At 35.1% G+C, this 18,008-nt stretch overlaps 1 protein-coding gene and 1 pseudogene across 2 annotated transcripts in view; one reads left to right on the plus strand and one right to left on the minus strand.

Annotated features, from left to right (window-relative positions):
- Window positions 1-17,720, plus strand: part of TMEM67 (transmembrane protein 67) — a 43,088-nt gene extending 25,368 nt beyond the window's left edge. For both annotated transcript variants that reach the window (XM_060116210.1, XM_060116212.1), the window contains 11 exons: window positions 478-577; window positions 672-811; window positions 2,354-2,494; window positions 6,904-6,984; window positions 7,474-7,590; window positions 11,267-11,383; window positions 11,490-11,594; window positions 12,154-12,256; window positions 15,458-15,600; window positions 16,531-16,667; window positions 17,165-17,720. In XM_060116210.1, the coding sequence (XP_059972193.1) occupies window positions 478-577; window positions 672-811; window positions 2,354-2,494; window positions 6,904-6,984; window positions 7,474-7,590; window positions 11,267-11,383; window positions 11,490-11,594; window positions 12,154-12,256; window positions 15,458-15,600; window positions 16,531-16,611 (1,128 nt within the window). In that variant the 3' untranslated portion in view covers window positions 16,612-16,667; window positions 17,165-17,720. The remainder of the gene's footprint in view (window positions 1-477; window positions 578-671; window positions 812-2,353; window positions 2,495-6,903; window positions 6,985-7,473; window positions 7,591-11,266; window positions 11,384-11,489; window positions 11,595-12,153; window positions 12,257-15,457; window positions 15,601-16,530; window positions 16,668-17,164) is intronic.
- LOC132500944 (signal peptidase complex subunit 1-like) lies at window positions 5,145-5,457 on the minus strand (annotated as a pseudogene).
- Window positions 17,721-18,008: the final 288 nt, after the last annotated feature.

Below are 18,008 nucleotides of genomic sequence, written 5' to 3' on the forward strand. Positions count from 1 at the left end.
TTATGGTTTATCACAGGATGTTGAGTATAGTTCCCTGTGCTATACATTAGGATCTTGTTTATCCACTCTGTATATAATAGTTTGCATCTACTAACTCCAGACTGCCAGTCCATCCCTCTCTGCCCCCCTCCCCTTGGCAACCACAAGTCTGTTCTCTATGTCTGTGAGTCTGTTTCTGTTTTTGTAGATAAGTTCATTTGTGTCATATTTTAGATTCCACATGTAAGTGATATCGTATGGTATTTGTCTTTCTCTTTCTGATTTACTTCACTTAGTATGATAATCTCTAGTTGCATCCATGTTGCTGCAAATGGCATTATTTCGTTCTTTTTTATGGCTGAGTCGTATTCCATTGTATATATGTACCACATCTTCTTTATCCATTCATCTGTCGATGGACATTCTTAAAGAATCACTGTTGGTTTCATAAGCAGGCTTAATACAGATACTTTAAGGTGCTTTGTTTGTCATTCTCAGGCTCTGCAATTTTTGCATAAGCTCATCTCCCAGATTACCATAGACATATTCTTTATTGATTGGGAACGACCTAAAGGAAAGGTTCTTAAAGCTGTTGAAGGTAATGAAAGTAACCATTTGTACCAAGATTCTTTTGCCACCATTGTAGAGCAAATAAGGTGAAACGTTTTTACTCATTGTATCTCCCCAACCAGGTGAGGGTGGTGTTCGGAGTGCTACCGTTCCCATAAGCATATGGAGAACATATTTTGTGGCAAATGAATGGAATGAAATTCAGACTGTGAGAAAAATTAACCCACTCTTTCAAGTACTTACTGTCCTCTTCCTTTTGGAGGTATAAACTGTTTGATGTAATTGTATACAATTTATGGGTACCTCATAAATGTTAATATAATTCCAGCTAAGTTTTCATGTCAGTGGAAGAGTTTTCTAAAGGTTAAAATATTGTAATCAAGCCATTAAAAAATACACGTAACCTGAAATTTACCATCTTAATCATTTTAAGTATACAGTCCAGTACTGTTAAGTACATTCCCATTGTTGTGCAGTAGTCTCTAGAATTCTGTTCATCTTGCAAAACTAAAACTCTGTACCCATTAAACAACAGCTCCGTCTTCTCCCCTCTCCCCAGTGCCTGGAAACCACCATTCTACTTTCTGTCTCTTTGAATTTGTCTACTGTAGGTAAGGAGTGATTTTTAAACCACTGGTTTGTAGCAGAACCCCATAGGAAGCTTTTGCAGAATACCTGTGCCTTACCTCACGCCTTGAGATTATGTTCAATTCCGTAGCTCTGAGGCGAGCTCAGGTATCTGTATTTTAAGAACCGCCCCCCATTATTCATATTCTCACTCCTGTATTAGAACCACTATTAGAAGGTTGAAATTTTCTAACAAATTATCATTGAACACAAATTATCATTTTCTTACAAATTATCATTGGGGCTGTAGCTTAACAAGACACACTGAATGGGTACATGCTTATGATCCCTTTACAGTTATTTCATGGGTCTGGGTAGAATTATTAAAGAAGTATTCAGTACTGAATATGAGACTGAAATACGGAAACTGTATGAGTAGCAGGTTTTCTCTAGAATTAGCTTCTTAAGTAAGGTTACATATGAATTATTAACTTGTATGTCTGTCTGCCTTCCTTTTCCCTTCTTTCCCACTTTTCTCCTTCCTTTCCTTTTTAAACCTAGAGGAATGTGTGTGTCCCTAGGATATATGAACACTGTCTCAAAAATTCATTTATAGTAGTGTTTTTTAAAGCTTTAAAAGGTGTTATGTGAGAAAACAGTATTATAATGAAGTAAGTTTGGAAAACACTGGATTCAATAAAGTCATGTAGATTCCTTTACCATAAAACTTTCCAGAGCTTTTATTCTGAGGGTGGAAGGCATGGAGGTGAGTATAATATACTAACTAAACTTATTTGATCATGGTTTCCTTTTATCAAAGATGGTATCTTCCTCAAAAGACATTTTGGAAAATACTGTTTTAAAGTATAAAAGGTATTTTACATAGTTCCTGGCATATGTTAAAACTCATGAAATACTGGTTGTTCATTGGTAGTTTACTGAAGAAAGCTTTATTCTCTTGACAGAAATTTTTGAGCTTTTTCTGTGTATATGATAATAAGGTTATATTTGGCCTTTAGTCATATTGAAGAGATTACCAAATGAACTAGCTAAATATTTTGTATTAAATACTTTGTAATTAAAATACCGGCTAATTATTTTTATCTAGATTTTCTACCATTTATACAAACTTGAATACTTCAGTTTTTCAAGGTAAGGAGTAGAGAGGAGGGTCTCATTTTCAGACTAGAGGAGTTTTCTTTATGTTTGTTTAAATTACTTTTTCTTATTATTTCAGGTTGTGGGATTCAAGAACTTAGCATTAATGGATTCATCTTCTAGTCTTTCCAGAAGCCCACCTAGCTACATAGCTCCTTATAGCCGCATTTTGAGATATGCAGTGTCTACCGCTCTTTGGCTAGTCATTGGAATTATACAGGTAACAGGAGATTGTTCTTTTAAGCAACATTGCCTCTCTATATTTTTAACTCTGTTTACATGCTAATCCTCAAATATTGACCACAATATGATTTCTGTAGTATAAAGAAGGTGACAAGAACAACAATAATAATAACTAATAGCTAATTTTTACATAGTATGATAATCTAGGCACTGTGTTAATTAACTGCATTACACAAATTAACTTAATCTTTATAGTAGCCCTCAGAGATAGATTCTTTTAGTATCCTCATTTTATAGCTGAGGATGCTGAGGCACAGAAAGGTTAAATATTTACCTAAAGTCATGGAATTAGAAATTGGCAGAACTGGAATTTGAACCCAGGCAATCTGATTTCAGAGTTCATTTCTTATCAATAGTGGGGCTCTGGGGCTTCCCTGGTGGCGCAGTGGTTGAGAGTCCGCCTGCCGATGCAGGGGACATGGGTTCGTGCCCCGGTCTGGGAAGATCCCACATGCCGCGGAGCGGCTGGGCCCATGAGCCATGGCCACTGAGCCTGCGCGTCCGGAGCCTGTGCTCCGCAATGGGAGAGGCCACAGCAGTGAGAGGCCCGCGTACCACAAAAAAAAAAAAAAAAAAAAAAAATAGTGGGGCTCTGAAGGGTCTTTCAGAGTCTGCAGCTTTCTAGTCACAGGATTTAGTTTATATATAATGATAGGAATTGCTAAGGTATCCTTAATCTTTTCTTTTCTTTTGAAATATAGTTTACATTTATTTATATATCATTAAACCTCTCAAAAACCAGTACCCCTTCTGAAATCTTCTTTGAAATATTTATTGAAATAGCTGAAACTAAAAATAAATCTTCTCAGGTCCCAGGGCTTTAGCAGAGGATCTTTTCTATGCTTACTTCCCTTATCTTCTTAAAGCTTTAAAAAAAGAATGCAAGGAAGAAAAGAAAGAAGCAGCAGCTACAGCGCTTAACTCTTATCTCTGCATTTCTTTCTCTTGCTTAACAGACACTCCCATGAGTGGAAAAAGGCTTTCTGTTTGATTAAGATCTTTTTAACTTTTAAGTAAGCAAATGAAGGTGGGACCTCTAGAAAGAATAGGTTGAACTTCCTATAAACTGGAGAGCAAATATTTGCCTTAAAGGCTTATTTTAAAAGATCTTTGGGATTGAAATCCCAAAATTCCTACAGAATTGGACCCAGGTGTCATTCCATGACTTAAGAATAGACTCTTTAAATTTGCATTTATTTTAAGTTGGTGAGACTTGTTCAAACTTGAAGCTATAAGATAGAGCTAGTGAGGGATAGTTTGACAATCGGAAAAGAAAGAGAAACAGAAATTCGGATTTGAAATAAAATTCGATTAAAAGAATATGGGGTTTGATTTGTTTCCCTTCCAGTTTTATTGAGATATAACTGACATACGACACTGTATAAGTTTAAGGTGTACAGCATAATGATTTAACTTACACACATCATGAAATGATCACAATAAGTTTAATGAACATCCATCATCTCATATAGATACAAAATTAAAGAAATAAAAGGAAAAATATTTTTCCCTTGTGATGAGAACTCTTAGGATTTATTCTCTTAACTTCTATGTATAACCTAAAACAGTGTTAATTATATTTATCATGTTGCACATTGCATCCTTAGTACTTATTTATCTTATAGCTGGAAGTTTGTGCCTTTTGACTGTCCTTATCCAGTTCCCCCCACTTCCCCCTCCAGCCCCCACCTCTGGTAACCAGAAATCTCATCTCTTCTTCTAAGAGTTTGTTCATTTGTCTGTTTGTTTTTGATGTATAATTAACCTACAACACTATGTTAGTTCCTGGAACACAGCATAGTGATTTGATATTTCTATACATTTCAAAATGATCACCGTAATAAGTCTAGTTACTGTCTGTCAACCATATTATGGGGTTTGATGTTTATCATCAGTGTAATAGTAAGAAAATATTTATTTTTACATATACCAATATAAGTTTTTGTGAATAGATCAGATTTATCTGGGTGTAGAGAATTTAAAGGAATACCATCTGAAGCTTTTCATATTGGTTGAGTACAACAATACAGAAACCCCAAATAGCAGTGGCTGAAATAAGAGTGACTTTTCTGTCTCCCGTGAGAAAGAAGAGCAGAGGTTGACAATGCAGGGCCAGCAGGGTGGCTGCTGTCAGGCCCAGATGCCTGTTGTTCTGCTCTGCCCCTCAGGACTTCACCTCTAAGGTCACCTCGCAGTCCATAATGGCTGATGGAGTTGCAGGAGTGAGCCGGGGAGAAGACCTCCCCCTTTCCTCTTTATTTGTTCACTATGAGTTTTAACTGAAAACATTAAAACAGCTTAACTACTCATAATGAATTATGAAACTGTAGTAGTTAAATTGTATTATCATTTATGAGGCATTTATTCTTCCTTATTTTGTAGACCTGCAAGAAAGTTTGCATACTTGTGTTTTCTGTTCTGCATGTCAGAGGAAGATTATTAAGAGAAAGTCTAAAAGTTTTATAAATCAAAACCCAACTGAGAAGTAAAATACACAGAGGACAAAATTTATATGTAGCTGAGCACAGGTGGTTTTTAGCTCACGTTTTAGGTATGAAAACAATTTAGCTCATTTCACATGAAACACAAGCAGGTAAAGCAGTAAAGCTGAAGCTTGGAAACCCCTATCAGTGATTTTTAGCACGCCTCTTAATTTTTCTTTCCCCTGGTTTCTTGTCTTGTATGCCAGAGTCTCAAACAGAACAAGTCTCGAACCACTTGAGGGGGTGTCAGTGATAAATGGTCCATGAAGGAAAACGTCAGCAAACATGAAAAATCAAATCCTGCCATAACTATGTAGTCCACCCAGACCTTTCAGCCACATACCCATAGATAAATCCAAGTATTGCAGAAAAGAATAATTCCCTGAAACCCCTGTTCAACTAGCTTCTGGCCCTTGTAACCCATTTGTGTGGGCAGCGAGCTCAGATGCCCCAGCATGACTGGATGAGGAGGTGGGCAGTGGGGCAAGGGCAGCCCCAACTCAAGGACCATAGGGGCCGGGGTCTGGTCCTGTGTGCAGATTGGTGGGCCTGCCGATTGGGGGAGTGCAATGGACACTCACCCTCTCCTCTCTGAGAGGCCTTTCAGAAGTGTCTTTGACATCTCCTTGGTCAGAACTTGGTCACATGGCCACACTTCACTGTCAGCTGGGCAGCAGTGTGCCCACTCAAAGAAGGGGTCTGTCACTAAGGGGAAGGGAAAGGATTGTTCGGGCAGCAACCAGCTGTCTTGGGCACTACCGTCTAACCTCGTTCTTTGTTTCTCACTTTGCTGTTATTTGATAGGAAAGTATTTCTCTCCATGGTCACATTCTCAAACTATCAGTGTTGATTCCTAAAATATCCATAAAAGTTCCTTTAGCCTATTACAGTTCCATAAATTTGTCTATACAAACTCTTCTTGATTCTCATAATATTAGGCTTTATTGTTCACTCCTTATATTTCCCCAAACCCAGCTTCTTCAATTTTTAAGTGGCATCTTTTAGTTTTTAAACTTTGAATGTTACTATTTTTATGTCATTTAAAGGAGTTTTAAAATGGGTACATAGAGTATTTAGGAAAGTCTTTTCAGTGTTCACCTGCTATATTCATTTACATATCTGAGTACATTTTATGTGCGAGGCACTGTGCTGAGCTCAAAGATACGCAGTAACAAGAACAAGTCACCGTTGTGACAAGTGCTGTGAAGGGCATCAGCAGGGAGATGAGATAGTGAGTAGAGGGGGGGGGAGGTAAGGGCAGTGGAGGTTAGGAATGCGACAGCAGGCGACAGCTTTGAATTGGGTGGTTAGCAAATGTTATCCTTCTCTGAAGTGTATCTAAGAAGGCCTACAATATAAACTTTTCTCTTGTGATTTATAAAACTTCCCTTTGTAGTACTGTTATTAAATCTATCTAAGAAAACACTTGAAACCATTCCATTTGAATGTTTAACACATTATCTGTAGTTGAAACAGAATACTTGACATATGTTTTTTATGTGCTACTCTATCAGAGAAGATTAATTTGAAAAACGGCAATTTTTCTAGTGGCTTTTTGAATTTAGAACCATACCTAAATCTGCCCATTAATGCATAGGTTTATCCTAAAGCTTTTAAAGCCCCTTACTTCCTCCCCCTGTGTTTGTCCTATCTTATTTTAATGACACAGAAAAGTTTTTTAAATTCAAAATAAGCTCCCTCAGTGAATCTTAACACAATTGCAAAGCACTCTTCCTTTGACAGAAGAATCAGAAATGATAAGTAGGATTTTATCCCACAGGAATTGTTATTGGCCACTATGTTCTTGGTTGGCACTTCTTTTTTCTTATGACACTACACTGTGGCTATAAAAGAAAATTAAATCCTAAAATCTAATAAATATGAACTTGGCTTAATGTTTCAGATTGTGTTCTTTGCTGTCTTTTATGAGAGATTTGTAGAAGATAAAATTGGACAGTTTGTTGATTTGTGCTGTATGAGCAATGTAAGTACTTCCTGACTTTATCTTGCAACTGTTACTTCTCCCTTTTTAAAGGTCATGAGTACACTAAGAGAGGCTTTATAAGTGATGTGCTATGATTGTATTTTTAGTCTGATTTCCGCTGGTGGTTAATTCCAGAGATGGTTATAACAAGCTACAAGTTAATATTTACTGTCTTAATTTTTCCTTCTTTATTTGCAGTTTCTTAATTATGAATTGCTTATGCCACCAAACAGTTGAGTCAGCCTGAAGTCCCTGAAAAGTTTTCATATATCAACCCTGTTTCTTCCTTTCTTGGGAGTGTCTCCAGTCTCTTTTGCATCTACTTTTTAAAATAACCTCATTATCCTTTATTATCTTATTATTCTCTTTATATGTTTTCCAAGAATTCAACCCTCATTATTTTGAGAGAAAGGAAGCAATTTTAAGAAGAACTTAATTTTTATTGTTTTGCAGATGAGTTGCTAACTGCTTCTTCTTCTCTTTTGATAGATATCAGTGTTTCTGTTATCCCACAGATGTTTTGGTTATTACATTCATGGTAGATCAGTACATGGGCATGCTGATACTAATATGGAAGAAATGAATATGAATCTTAAAAGAGAAGCGGTATGAATGTATTTTATATCTTTTTGTTTTTTAAGTTGAGAGCTGGGTTCTCTTAATCTGGGATTTGTAGTAATCTTTTAAAAAAAATCCTCATTGATTACTTTTGAAAGTTGCTGGGATACCAACTCATTACCCTGAACACTGAAAGGGAATGAATCAAATTCCATCCTATAGTTTTTTTATGGACTGTATTTCAAAGTAAACAAATAATTCATGAGGGAAAGATCTTCCTGTTGGAAGAAAGTAAAAGGAATTCTAAGTTAGAAAATCACCATTTTGCAATGACTAATGGATTAATGCCTATAGGTTACAATCATCAATGGATGCTAAAAATTAAGTGAAGGATGACAGGGAACTTTATAATGAGGAATCAGGTTGATATAATTTGAACACACTGGCTCAACCTTACTACAAGTAAAAATTAGGAAAACTGACATTATGCACTTCCTGTTATGATGCAGTAGGGAAGTACATAATATCACCAATGAAATATTCTTGCCTAAGAAAATTGAACCTGAATGTAATCAAGCCTCTAGATCTAACCACCAGTTTACAGGAAATAGAGGGGATAGAGACAAAATAATAGCACAGGAAGCAATTAGCCAGATGCAAAATGTTAGGATGTCTCACAGGACAAACGACCCAGTGTCTCCAACAAATCAAAGGCATGAAGAGAAAGGGAGAAGTGGTGGTGGTCGTGGTGGAAGAAGACTGTTAGATATAAGAGAAATTTAAGGAAAAAAAAACAATCAAATAGAATGTGTAGACTTTGATTGGATACTGATTCAAAAAACCAGCTATAAAAAAATCTTCGGGAAAAATCTTGGAGATTTAATAGACTAAATATTAAATTATATTAAGGAAAGATTAATTTTATTAGGTGTGAAAATGGCATTTTTTTCAAGGTCTTATTGGTACATACAGATACATTTGGTACATACAGATACAGATACATACAGAAGTATTTGCAGATGAAATAACATGGTATCTGGGGTTTGCTTTAAAAGAAAAAAGTTGGGAGGATAGATGAAAATTGGTAAAACGTTGGTAATTGTTGAAGTTGGGTGATGGATGGTTTACTATTCTCTCTACTATGTATATTAGAAAACTTCCATAAGGAAATTTAAAAAGAAAAATATATACTTAAGAGGAAAAACCAAGAGGATTTATTGATTAAGGTACTATACCTGTGACTTGCAAGAACTTAATAGATGATAACAACATCTCAGAGAACAATTTGTTTAATACATTGAACTGAATCAGTTGGTTAACTATTAGAAATTATACCTGGACTGAAAGGTTAAATTTAAAAATGAAACTATGAAAACCTAGAAAAGACTATTTCAGATTGGGAGATGACAATCTAAGCATAAAATACAGAAAGCATCAAAAAAGTAACATTTTTTGATTTTACTTTATTAATGTAGAACATTTGTGTAGACAATAATTATATTAATAAAAGACATGGGGTAAAATTCTCATAGTAAATATGACAAACATATTGATAACTATTGAAAGTCATATAAATCTGTAAGCAAACTAAGTTAAAACCTCAATGGAGGGACTTCCCTGGTGGTCCAGTGGTTAAGACTCCACGCTTCCACTGCAGGGGACACAGGTTCAATCCCTGGTTGGGGAACTGAGATCCTGCATGCCGCAGAGCGCGACCAAAAAACAAAAACAAAACAAAAAACTCCCATGGAAAAATGACAAAAAGATTTTTTTAAGTATGTAAATAAACAGAAGAGACTAATAAACCTCTAAAAAATATTCAACTCATAAATCATAAAAGAAATGAATGTAAAAGTAACATTTTTACTTTCTTCAAATTACCAAACTTTTTTTAAAAAAGCTAATAGTTAGTAGCATCAAGGACAGGGTGAGGGCTTCCCTGGTGGCGCAGTGGTTAAGAGTCCGCCTGCCGATGCAGGGGACACGGGTTCGTGCCCCAATCCGGGAAGATCCCACATGCCGCGGAGCTGCTGGGCCCGTGAGCCATGGCCGCTGAGCCTGCGCGTCCAGAGCCTGTGCTCCGCAACGGGAGAGGCCACAACAGTGAGAGGCCCGCGTACCACAAAAAAAAAAAAAAAAAAAAAAGGACAGGGTGAAATGGGCACTGGTCTCAGAATATATTTTTACACACCTGCTGGAAAGCATTTGGCAAGAGCTTTTTAAGAATTCATTATCTTTGGGACTTCCCTGGTGGTCCAGTGGTACAGAATCTGCCTTACAGTGCAGGGGACGTGGGTTCAATCCCTGGTCGGGGAACTAGGATCCCACATGCCGCGGGACAGCTGGGCCCACGTGCCACAACTACTGAGCTCGCGTGCCTCAACTAGAGCCCACATACTGCAAACTACAGAGCTCATGTGCTCTGGAACCCACACATCACAGCGACAGAGAGGAAAAACATGCATGCCACAACTAGAGAGAAGCCCACACGCCACAACTGGAGAGAAGCCCACGCACCACAAGGAAGAGCCGGCATGCCGCAACTAAGACCTGATGCAGCCAAAAATAAAAAAATAAAGAGTTCATTATCTTTGACTTACTGATTCTATTAATCTAACTCAAGGAAATAATTAGCAATGTGAATAACTACTTAGGTTCAGGATCTTCATCACAGGGCTTATTTATAAGGGCAAAAAATATGTAAAAATGGGAGAATATTAAGTAAATTGGTTTGCCTATACAGTGAAACCCTAGGTAAACATTAAAAAATCATGTTTTATAGAACATTTAATAACATGGGGAGTTGCTGAGGATATAATGTTAAGTGAAAAAGAAATCAGTACGATCCCAGTTTTATGCCATCTATATGTATATGCCTAGACAACCACTGGAAATGAAATACCTTAAAATACCTGTATCTCTTGGTGTTCAGATTATAGGTGATTTTTTAAATTTTTTTGTATTTCTCCATATTTTATAAATTATCTGTAGCAGCATGTGCTTTTTTAATCAGGAAAAAAAATGTTTTAAAAAAAAAATAGAGAAATTCACTACACATAGACTACCTTTAAGTCAGTAGAAAACCAAGTGTTACATTATGTTTCCAGCTTAGGTTTAGATAAAGGAGGAGAATGTTAAGCTCCAGAGTAGGCAAATAAAATCGAGAATGGAGGCAAGAATACTTATGCTGAACCCTAAAGCATCTATGAGAATTGGCTAGGTCAGGGGTAGGGCAAACTGTTACAGGCATGTGGTTCTCAGGATTCAAGTTATGTCAAAGAGACTTGAAATAGATAACTGGTCTATAACATTAACCATTGGGTCATGTATCACTACCTTTTTTATTGGAATTAATTAAGGAAAGACCATTTATAAAAGTAGTTAATTCTAAGACTAGACTTTGTCATTTATTAAAGAGCAATAAATTAATTATAAAAAAGCTAAGAATATCAATATACAGTGAACTTAGTATGAGATTTTTTTTTAAGTAGGGCAGAGTAAAGGAGATGATCTAGCACCTGCAAGGAAGTATGACGAAATAGAAATTAGTAAAACCTAGAGGGGAGGGGGAACCTTGATTACTGTTCGAATCTCATTGTCTCAAATATAATAGTTCAGTACAATTTCAGTTGGCTTCCAAATCTTGTTAAATATTGTATTTTCTTTTTAAGATAGGCAAAATTTTCATAATCTTGATCTTAATTTAAATTTTTTAACTTTTCAGGAAAATTTGTGTAGCCAAAGAGGTTTGATACCCAATACAGATGGTCAAACTTTTCAAATTGCTATTTCTAGCCAAATGAGACAACAGTATGACAGAATTCATGAGACACTGACAAGGGTTTGTATGAAGTACAATTCACATATATTCTGTCAGTATTTCATGTTATTTAGATACCAAGGATGTAAGGCATGTTGCATTTATCCTTGTCTCTTTCTCACATTAGAAAAATGGTCCTGCTAGACTATTGAGTTCATCAGGAAGTACTTTTGAGCAGAGTATAAAAGCATATCATACTATGAATAAATTTCTTGGCTCTTTCATCGATCATGTATGTATCATTTATTTTTAAGCTAGAATCAAAATGCAATTTTAAAAAAGTTAACGAGGGGTGTCAATTATTTCTTCAGTCAACCAAGTCAACGGACTTATGCCTTGTGGGGTTGTTTGTTTGTTTGTTTGTTTGTTTGTTTTTGCTGTAAAAACTAATACTGTGGCTTAGGGATGGAGTTAAGTTATGTAAAAGGAAAAGATTTTTACCTGTCTATTAGCATGATTATTACCTTAAAATATGTCTGTACTGGAATTTTGTTACTTAACAAATATTATCAATTATTTATTGTAGAAATATGCTATGATTGTATTCCTAAAAAGCTTGTTGTAAATTGATTTTCAGTATATCTAGTCTTAAGTACTACTAATAGCATTTAAAATTTAAAACATTCCTAAAGAGTATTTTGTTATAAAGTCCAGCGTAGTAAATTGTCTTTGAAGAACAGATTTTCTTTGTGTTCTATTCATTTTTCTTTTTCTCTCCTTCTGATTTTACAAAAATTGGGCAGCATTCATTTCACTGCTATTTTTGAAATGACTCTCATTTTTTATATTAGGTTCATAAGGAAATGGACTACTTTATAAAAGATAAATTGCTTCTTGAAAGAATTCTTGGAATGGAATTCATGGAACCAATGGAAAAAAGCATCTTTTACAATGGTATCCTTCAAATGCCTTTGCTGAACTTGATTATTATTTTCCAAGTTTGAAAAAACATTCTTGTAGTTCCTGTTTTTTGATTTTATACTTTTATATAGGAAACATAATGAACTTAGTTAACTTCAAGGAATTATAGTAGTTTTCTGTGTCCCGTTTTATTATGTCATGTATCAATAGCAAGAAACAAATATATAAAAGATAATTATTCTACAAGAAAGTTAAAAAAAGCTGAATTTCAAAATCAAACAAGACTTCCCTGGTGGTCCAGTGGTTAAGGCTCCACACTCCCAATGCAGGGGGCATGGGTTCAATCCCTGGTTCAAGGAACTAAGATCCCACATGCCACACGGCATGGCCAAAACAAAACAAAACAAAATCAGTGGTAGACATGGAAGAGATAGTAAAACAAATACATAAAGTTCAGATTTTATTGGACTGTTCATTCAGTGGCACACTTATGAAACACTTAAAGAAGAATAATGTTCATGATTTATCTTTAACATTTAATTTTTCATTTTATCCAACTTCTTAAAAATTGTACACATCTGTGTGACAGGAATAGTGATTAAACATGGTTTTTTATCATTAAAAAGGAAGTATATATGTCACTGTCAATGTGACTGATAACCTCTTGTGTGGCTTGGGAAGAATGGAAATGGTATAACCAGTGTCCTGGCCTAGATATCACTTACCCTTGTGTTATTGAGTGTCACATATTGTGTCAGTCCTGGGATACACAGACTAATGGTCCCTCCCTTGGGCATCTTGTTTAGTAGACTGTGGAAGGTAGGCATGTGATGGGTGAGTGGAGCGATGCTGGGATAGAAGTCTGTGCAGATACAGGCTGCACTGGGTGCAGAAAGGAAAGTAGAAAATCTAACTAGATACAGGGTGAAGCCAGAGAGGCAACATGGTGAAGTTTGAACTGGGTCTTAAAAAATAAGGTGGTGTTGTCATACAGGAGGGTCCAGGTAAGAGAGGTGAAGACGTTTGTACAGAAGGGGGAAAGGGCATTATACACTTAGGAACTTTATGATTGAAGCCTCGAATGAAGTGGGTCAGTGAGAGAGAGTGCGTGAACAATAAAGAGGGAAGAGACTGAACCCCAAAGGCCTTGTCTGACACCCTAAGGAGTTTTGCTTTATCCTATAGAGCACTTGTTTCCAAAAACATTTAAAAAAAAATTTTTGTCCTACAAGGTGTGTGCAGGTTGATCCATGGAGGTGTGAGAAGAAAATATTAAAAAGTCTATTTGTATATTTGCAATTCCATCATTCTTAATTTATATTTTGGAAAAATTATATGTAGTAGTAATTGATAAACTACGCCTATTATGGGATGCATGCTCAGCACTTTATTCTGATAAGGATACATGATCAATACAATTTGGAAACCACTGCTAATGGATGTCGTCAGAAAGCCTTCAGCATATCTGATTTATAAATTGGAAGAATTATTCTGGCAGTAGTGAATAGGTTGAGTTAAACAGATGTAAGACTATAACAATATAACTTAGTCATTAAGAATATAGCTTTCATAATAAAGAATATAGCTTAGTCATTATAACTTAGTCATTAAGAATATAGCTTTAACAATAAAGTTTTCTGGTCTTGGATTCAAAATCTGACTAGTTTTGTGCACTTGAGAAGGTTGTTTACCCTTTCTGAACTTTAATGCCCTCTCTATAAAATTAAGTATAACCTTCTAAAGGTTGTTGCATTTACACATGTGTAATCATTGTGTAAAGAACCTGGTATGGGTAGGCACTCAGAAAAATGATGTTACCTTTTCTAATAATAATAGTACAATCATCATCAACAACTTCTTCATCTCTATTGGGAAATGAATATGAGCTAAGGCAGTAGTGATGAGGATAAAGAAGAAGAAAAGATTGCCAGAGACGTTAAGGAAGAGAACGTAGGAGAGAAAGAGTAGTCAGAAATCATCCGGATTTCCAGCTTGTGTGACTAGGTGGTTGGTGGTGGTGCCACCCTTCTCTGAGACAGGGAGTGCAGATGGAGGACCAGGTTTTGAAGGAAAGGGGATGAATTTGGTTTTGAATATGTTGTGTCTTGAGGTACCTTTGGTACATCTAGGAAGAGATGTCCAGTAAGCCATTAAATGTAAGGAACTGGGGGACCAGATCTTAGGAGAAAGTAAAGGCACACAGTAAGCTGGGGAGTCTCATCAAATGAGGTCATTGCTGGAGCAATGGCAGTGAAAGGTCACCCACGAAGAGTGTATATTGCTGGCTTGTTTATTTTTTTTAAATACGTATACAACTATATGTACAGAAGTGCATATCTTGTAAGGATATAGCTTTATGGCCAGTAAATTTTCACAAACTGAATATATTCCTATAACTAACTCCCTGATCAAAAAAGAATGTTAGCAGCAAGCCAGATGTCCTCTTGTATAAAACAAGAGGTCCTAACTGGGTATCCATGGGCAGCTGAATCACTGAAGTGATTCTCTGTACCTCCCTGAAATTGTGTGCAAGATTCGTATATGTGTACTTCCCCCACTTCCTCTCGTGAAAGGGTCTGTAGCTTTCATCAGAATCTTAAAAGGGTGTTCACATCCCGAAAAGGATGAACCCCTACTTGGGGAGTGAGAAGAGAAGAAGTCCCAGAGAAGAACCTTAGGGGACTACTTGAGACATAAATTATAGCACACTATTCTAGTCCTTGCTGGTTTTGTTTTGCTTTTTATTTATTTATTTATTTTAATTGAAGTATAGTTGATATACAATGCTGTGTTAATTCTCTGCTGTACAGAAAAGTGTGTTTTGCTTTTTAAACTTTATCTTAGAGAATCTTTCTAAGATTCTTTAACCTTTAGTTATAGAAACAAATAGAGAAGGGATATTCATTACCTGATCATTGAAAGATATTGACTGTATACTTAAACTACTAGCGATTACAACCCTTGGTGCAAATGATAAAACTGCTTTTTATGAGCAGAGTTCTTTGATTAACCTTTTAGATTAGCAAATTTTAATACCCTTTGTTTATTTTTTGTAAACCATAGAGTATTTTTTTCTTTTTTTAAATTCAGGTATAATTGACATATAATAGCCATGAAGTATTATAGTAACTAGTTGTTTTTAAATATCCAAGTTTTATCACCAGAAATTTATCACAGGTTTATTCTATTTTTAAATTTCTAATTTATGTCTTATAAATTGCTTTTTTTTGATAGATGAAAGTTATTCTTTCAGCAGTGTTCTGTATTATGGAAATGAAGCCACTCTTCTTATTTATGATCTGATGTTCTTCTGTGTTGTGGATTTGGCTTGCCAAAATTTTATTTTAGCATCCTTCCTTACGTACCTACAGCAAGAGGTAAATTTAAGAATTTTTTCTGGGTTTCATTTAAACGACATATGTTAGAAGTAGATATTTATTTTTATAGCAGAGAATAACAATGTATACTCTCACTAGGAATTTATAAAGATTTAGAATATGATTAGCCCTGCCAAAAAAAGGAAAAACATTTCAACGAGGTTCATTCTACACTTTCCTTCCGGGTCAATGAAGTACTGAGGTCTCGGGGAAGGCATAAGTTGCTTGAGCAAACGTGAAAGGAACCTAATAGGAAGACATTTAAATTACCCATCTCTCCTACATGCCAGCAGTGAGCAGTAATTAGAGTCCCATTCACCCTCTGCACCAGATGTTACTGTAACAAAAAGGCAAGCTCTGAGATGTAGCTCGAGGCTCAGCCACTTTAACTTGTAACTCTCACACATCCCCTATCTGCTTGGATTAGAAAACAATTGCGTGGATGGGTGTGGAGCCTGAAATGGAGACTTCAAGAAAAACCAAATTTGTTCTAGAAATGTTAGTATTCATATCACCCAAATATTCCCCACTATGTCAAAGTATATGAGTTAATAAGATATAATGTATTAGTTTTTGATAGAGATCTAGAATTATGAACAAATTCTGTTCCTAACAGTTCTTTTGATGTTTCCATAGCTTTTAGAGCTAGAGGAAACTTGTCTTGCCAAATATTTAAAAGTATATTCCTGTGAACATAAGGGGATTTGTATTATTAATTTATAAAAATATATTCTGAATAGGGATGCACACTGCTTCAGTATTATGAAAGATGATAATAGGCTTGAAATAATTTTGTGTATCGCCATGGAATTCAGATGTCTGATACATGAAAATAAATAGTTGAGAGAATTAGCTAGTTTAATTTAGATATTTTAATTGATGTGCACAATTAATTTCCTTTATATATATATATTTCCTTCTTTTTTTCAGATTTTTAGATTTATTCGTAATACAGTAGGACAGAAGAATTTGGCATCCAAAACACTGGTGGATCAAAGATTTCTGATTTAATTTATTGAATAGATAAAGACAATTATAATCATGGCAAAAACAGTCATGATTATCAGGTTAGTTTGCCATATTTTTAAAACTTGTAATACAAATTATTCTATTTTTATTTGTTTTTTAATCTACAGAAAGATTTATTTTTATAACTTGTAGATACATAACTTGCTTTGTGAACATGTAGTGTGATACAATGGAAGATATTATTTTCCTATTATGCATGGCATTTAATTCACCAGCTCATAGACTAGATAGCTCTGACAATGGGACCAAAAAAATCTAAATATTGCTTTTAGCATAACATTTTTTAATGATATTCAAAACAGTCCCCATCATTTGTCTCTGTAGATTATTTTATGAACTAGATTTGTCTATATTTTCTCACATTGAAAAAGAATTTTGATTCCAAGTTCAAGCCTAGTTTTCAATTCAGTATTTTGTTTTACATATTTTATGGTTAAATAAATGTTGAAAATATTTTCACGTTTACTTAGAAATTTGAAATTGTATATGGGCGGAATCAATTTGCCTCATTTTAATTGTTCACCCTGTTTGGCAGTGGACTGATTCACTATTGGATTAATAGGCACCTCGTGCAATGGTACGTAGTCATTCCTTTGTATACCTGTGTTATTAGGTCAACATACTCTTTCCATGAAGTATGTTTATATCTCTAATATCATTTACATTATTGAGCTGTAATATGTGACATTTTCCTCAATATAGTTTTATATACATTTATACATAACATTTTAAGAGCACTCCCAAAGCTTTGCTCTTCAATTATGTTTAAAGATTGTAAATAACAAACTGTAAGTTATGTTAACAAGGTGATTTATTGAAAATAAACTTAGGCTTCATAAGTTAGTAGGCTAGTATTTTTTTTAAATAAGGAAAAAAATATGGGGAGCCAAAATATAATTAATGTAAATCCTGAGCCACGTAGCTAATAGTTTTCCATGATATTATTTTTCTTCAATATGCTCTTTAATAATCCTTTTCATTGTGTATCATGAACTTGAAAGTCACCTTATTTCAAGTATAATGGTCATTAACCCCCAAAGCAACATTTCTTACTCCCTTCTATGTTAATGCTGTGTAAATACTTAAATGTAATGCTATGTAAATATTGTTTATATTACTGAATTGAAAATGTAGAATAAAACATTTGGTGTTTCTCTTTCCTGTTTTATTAATATGTATTTTATGAAATAGCATTTAGGAATACAACAGTATTGGGGCGGGTGTCCCCAGCCATTGCTAAAGCTGAATCCTTTACATTCTCTGAATCTTGAGGATGACTGAGAAGAGGGGAGGCTAATAAGTTGAGGATTTGAAACTCTGGTTTCTTAAGGGTCACAGTACAGAAATGCCTTTCTAAAAGCCTCAGAGATAAGTAAATG

This window comes from Mesoplodon densirostris, chromosome 13 (assembly GCF_025265405.1).
Source record: "Mesoplodon densirostris isolate mMesDen1 chromosome 13, mMesDen1 primary haplotype, whole genome shotgun sequence".
Taxonomy (NCBI): domain Eukaryota; kingdom Metazoa; phylum Chordata; class Mammalia; order Artiodactyla; family Ziphiidae; genus Mesoplodon; species Mesoplodon densirostris.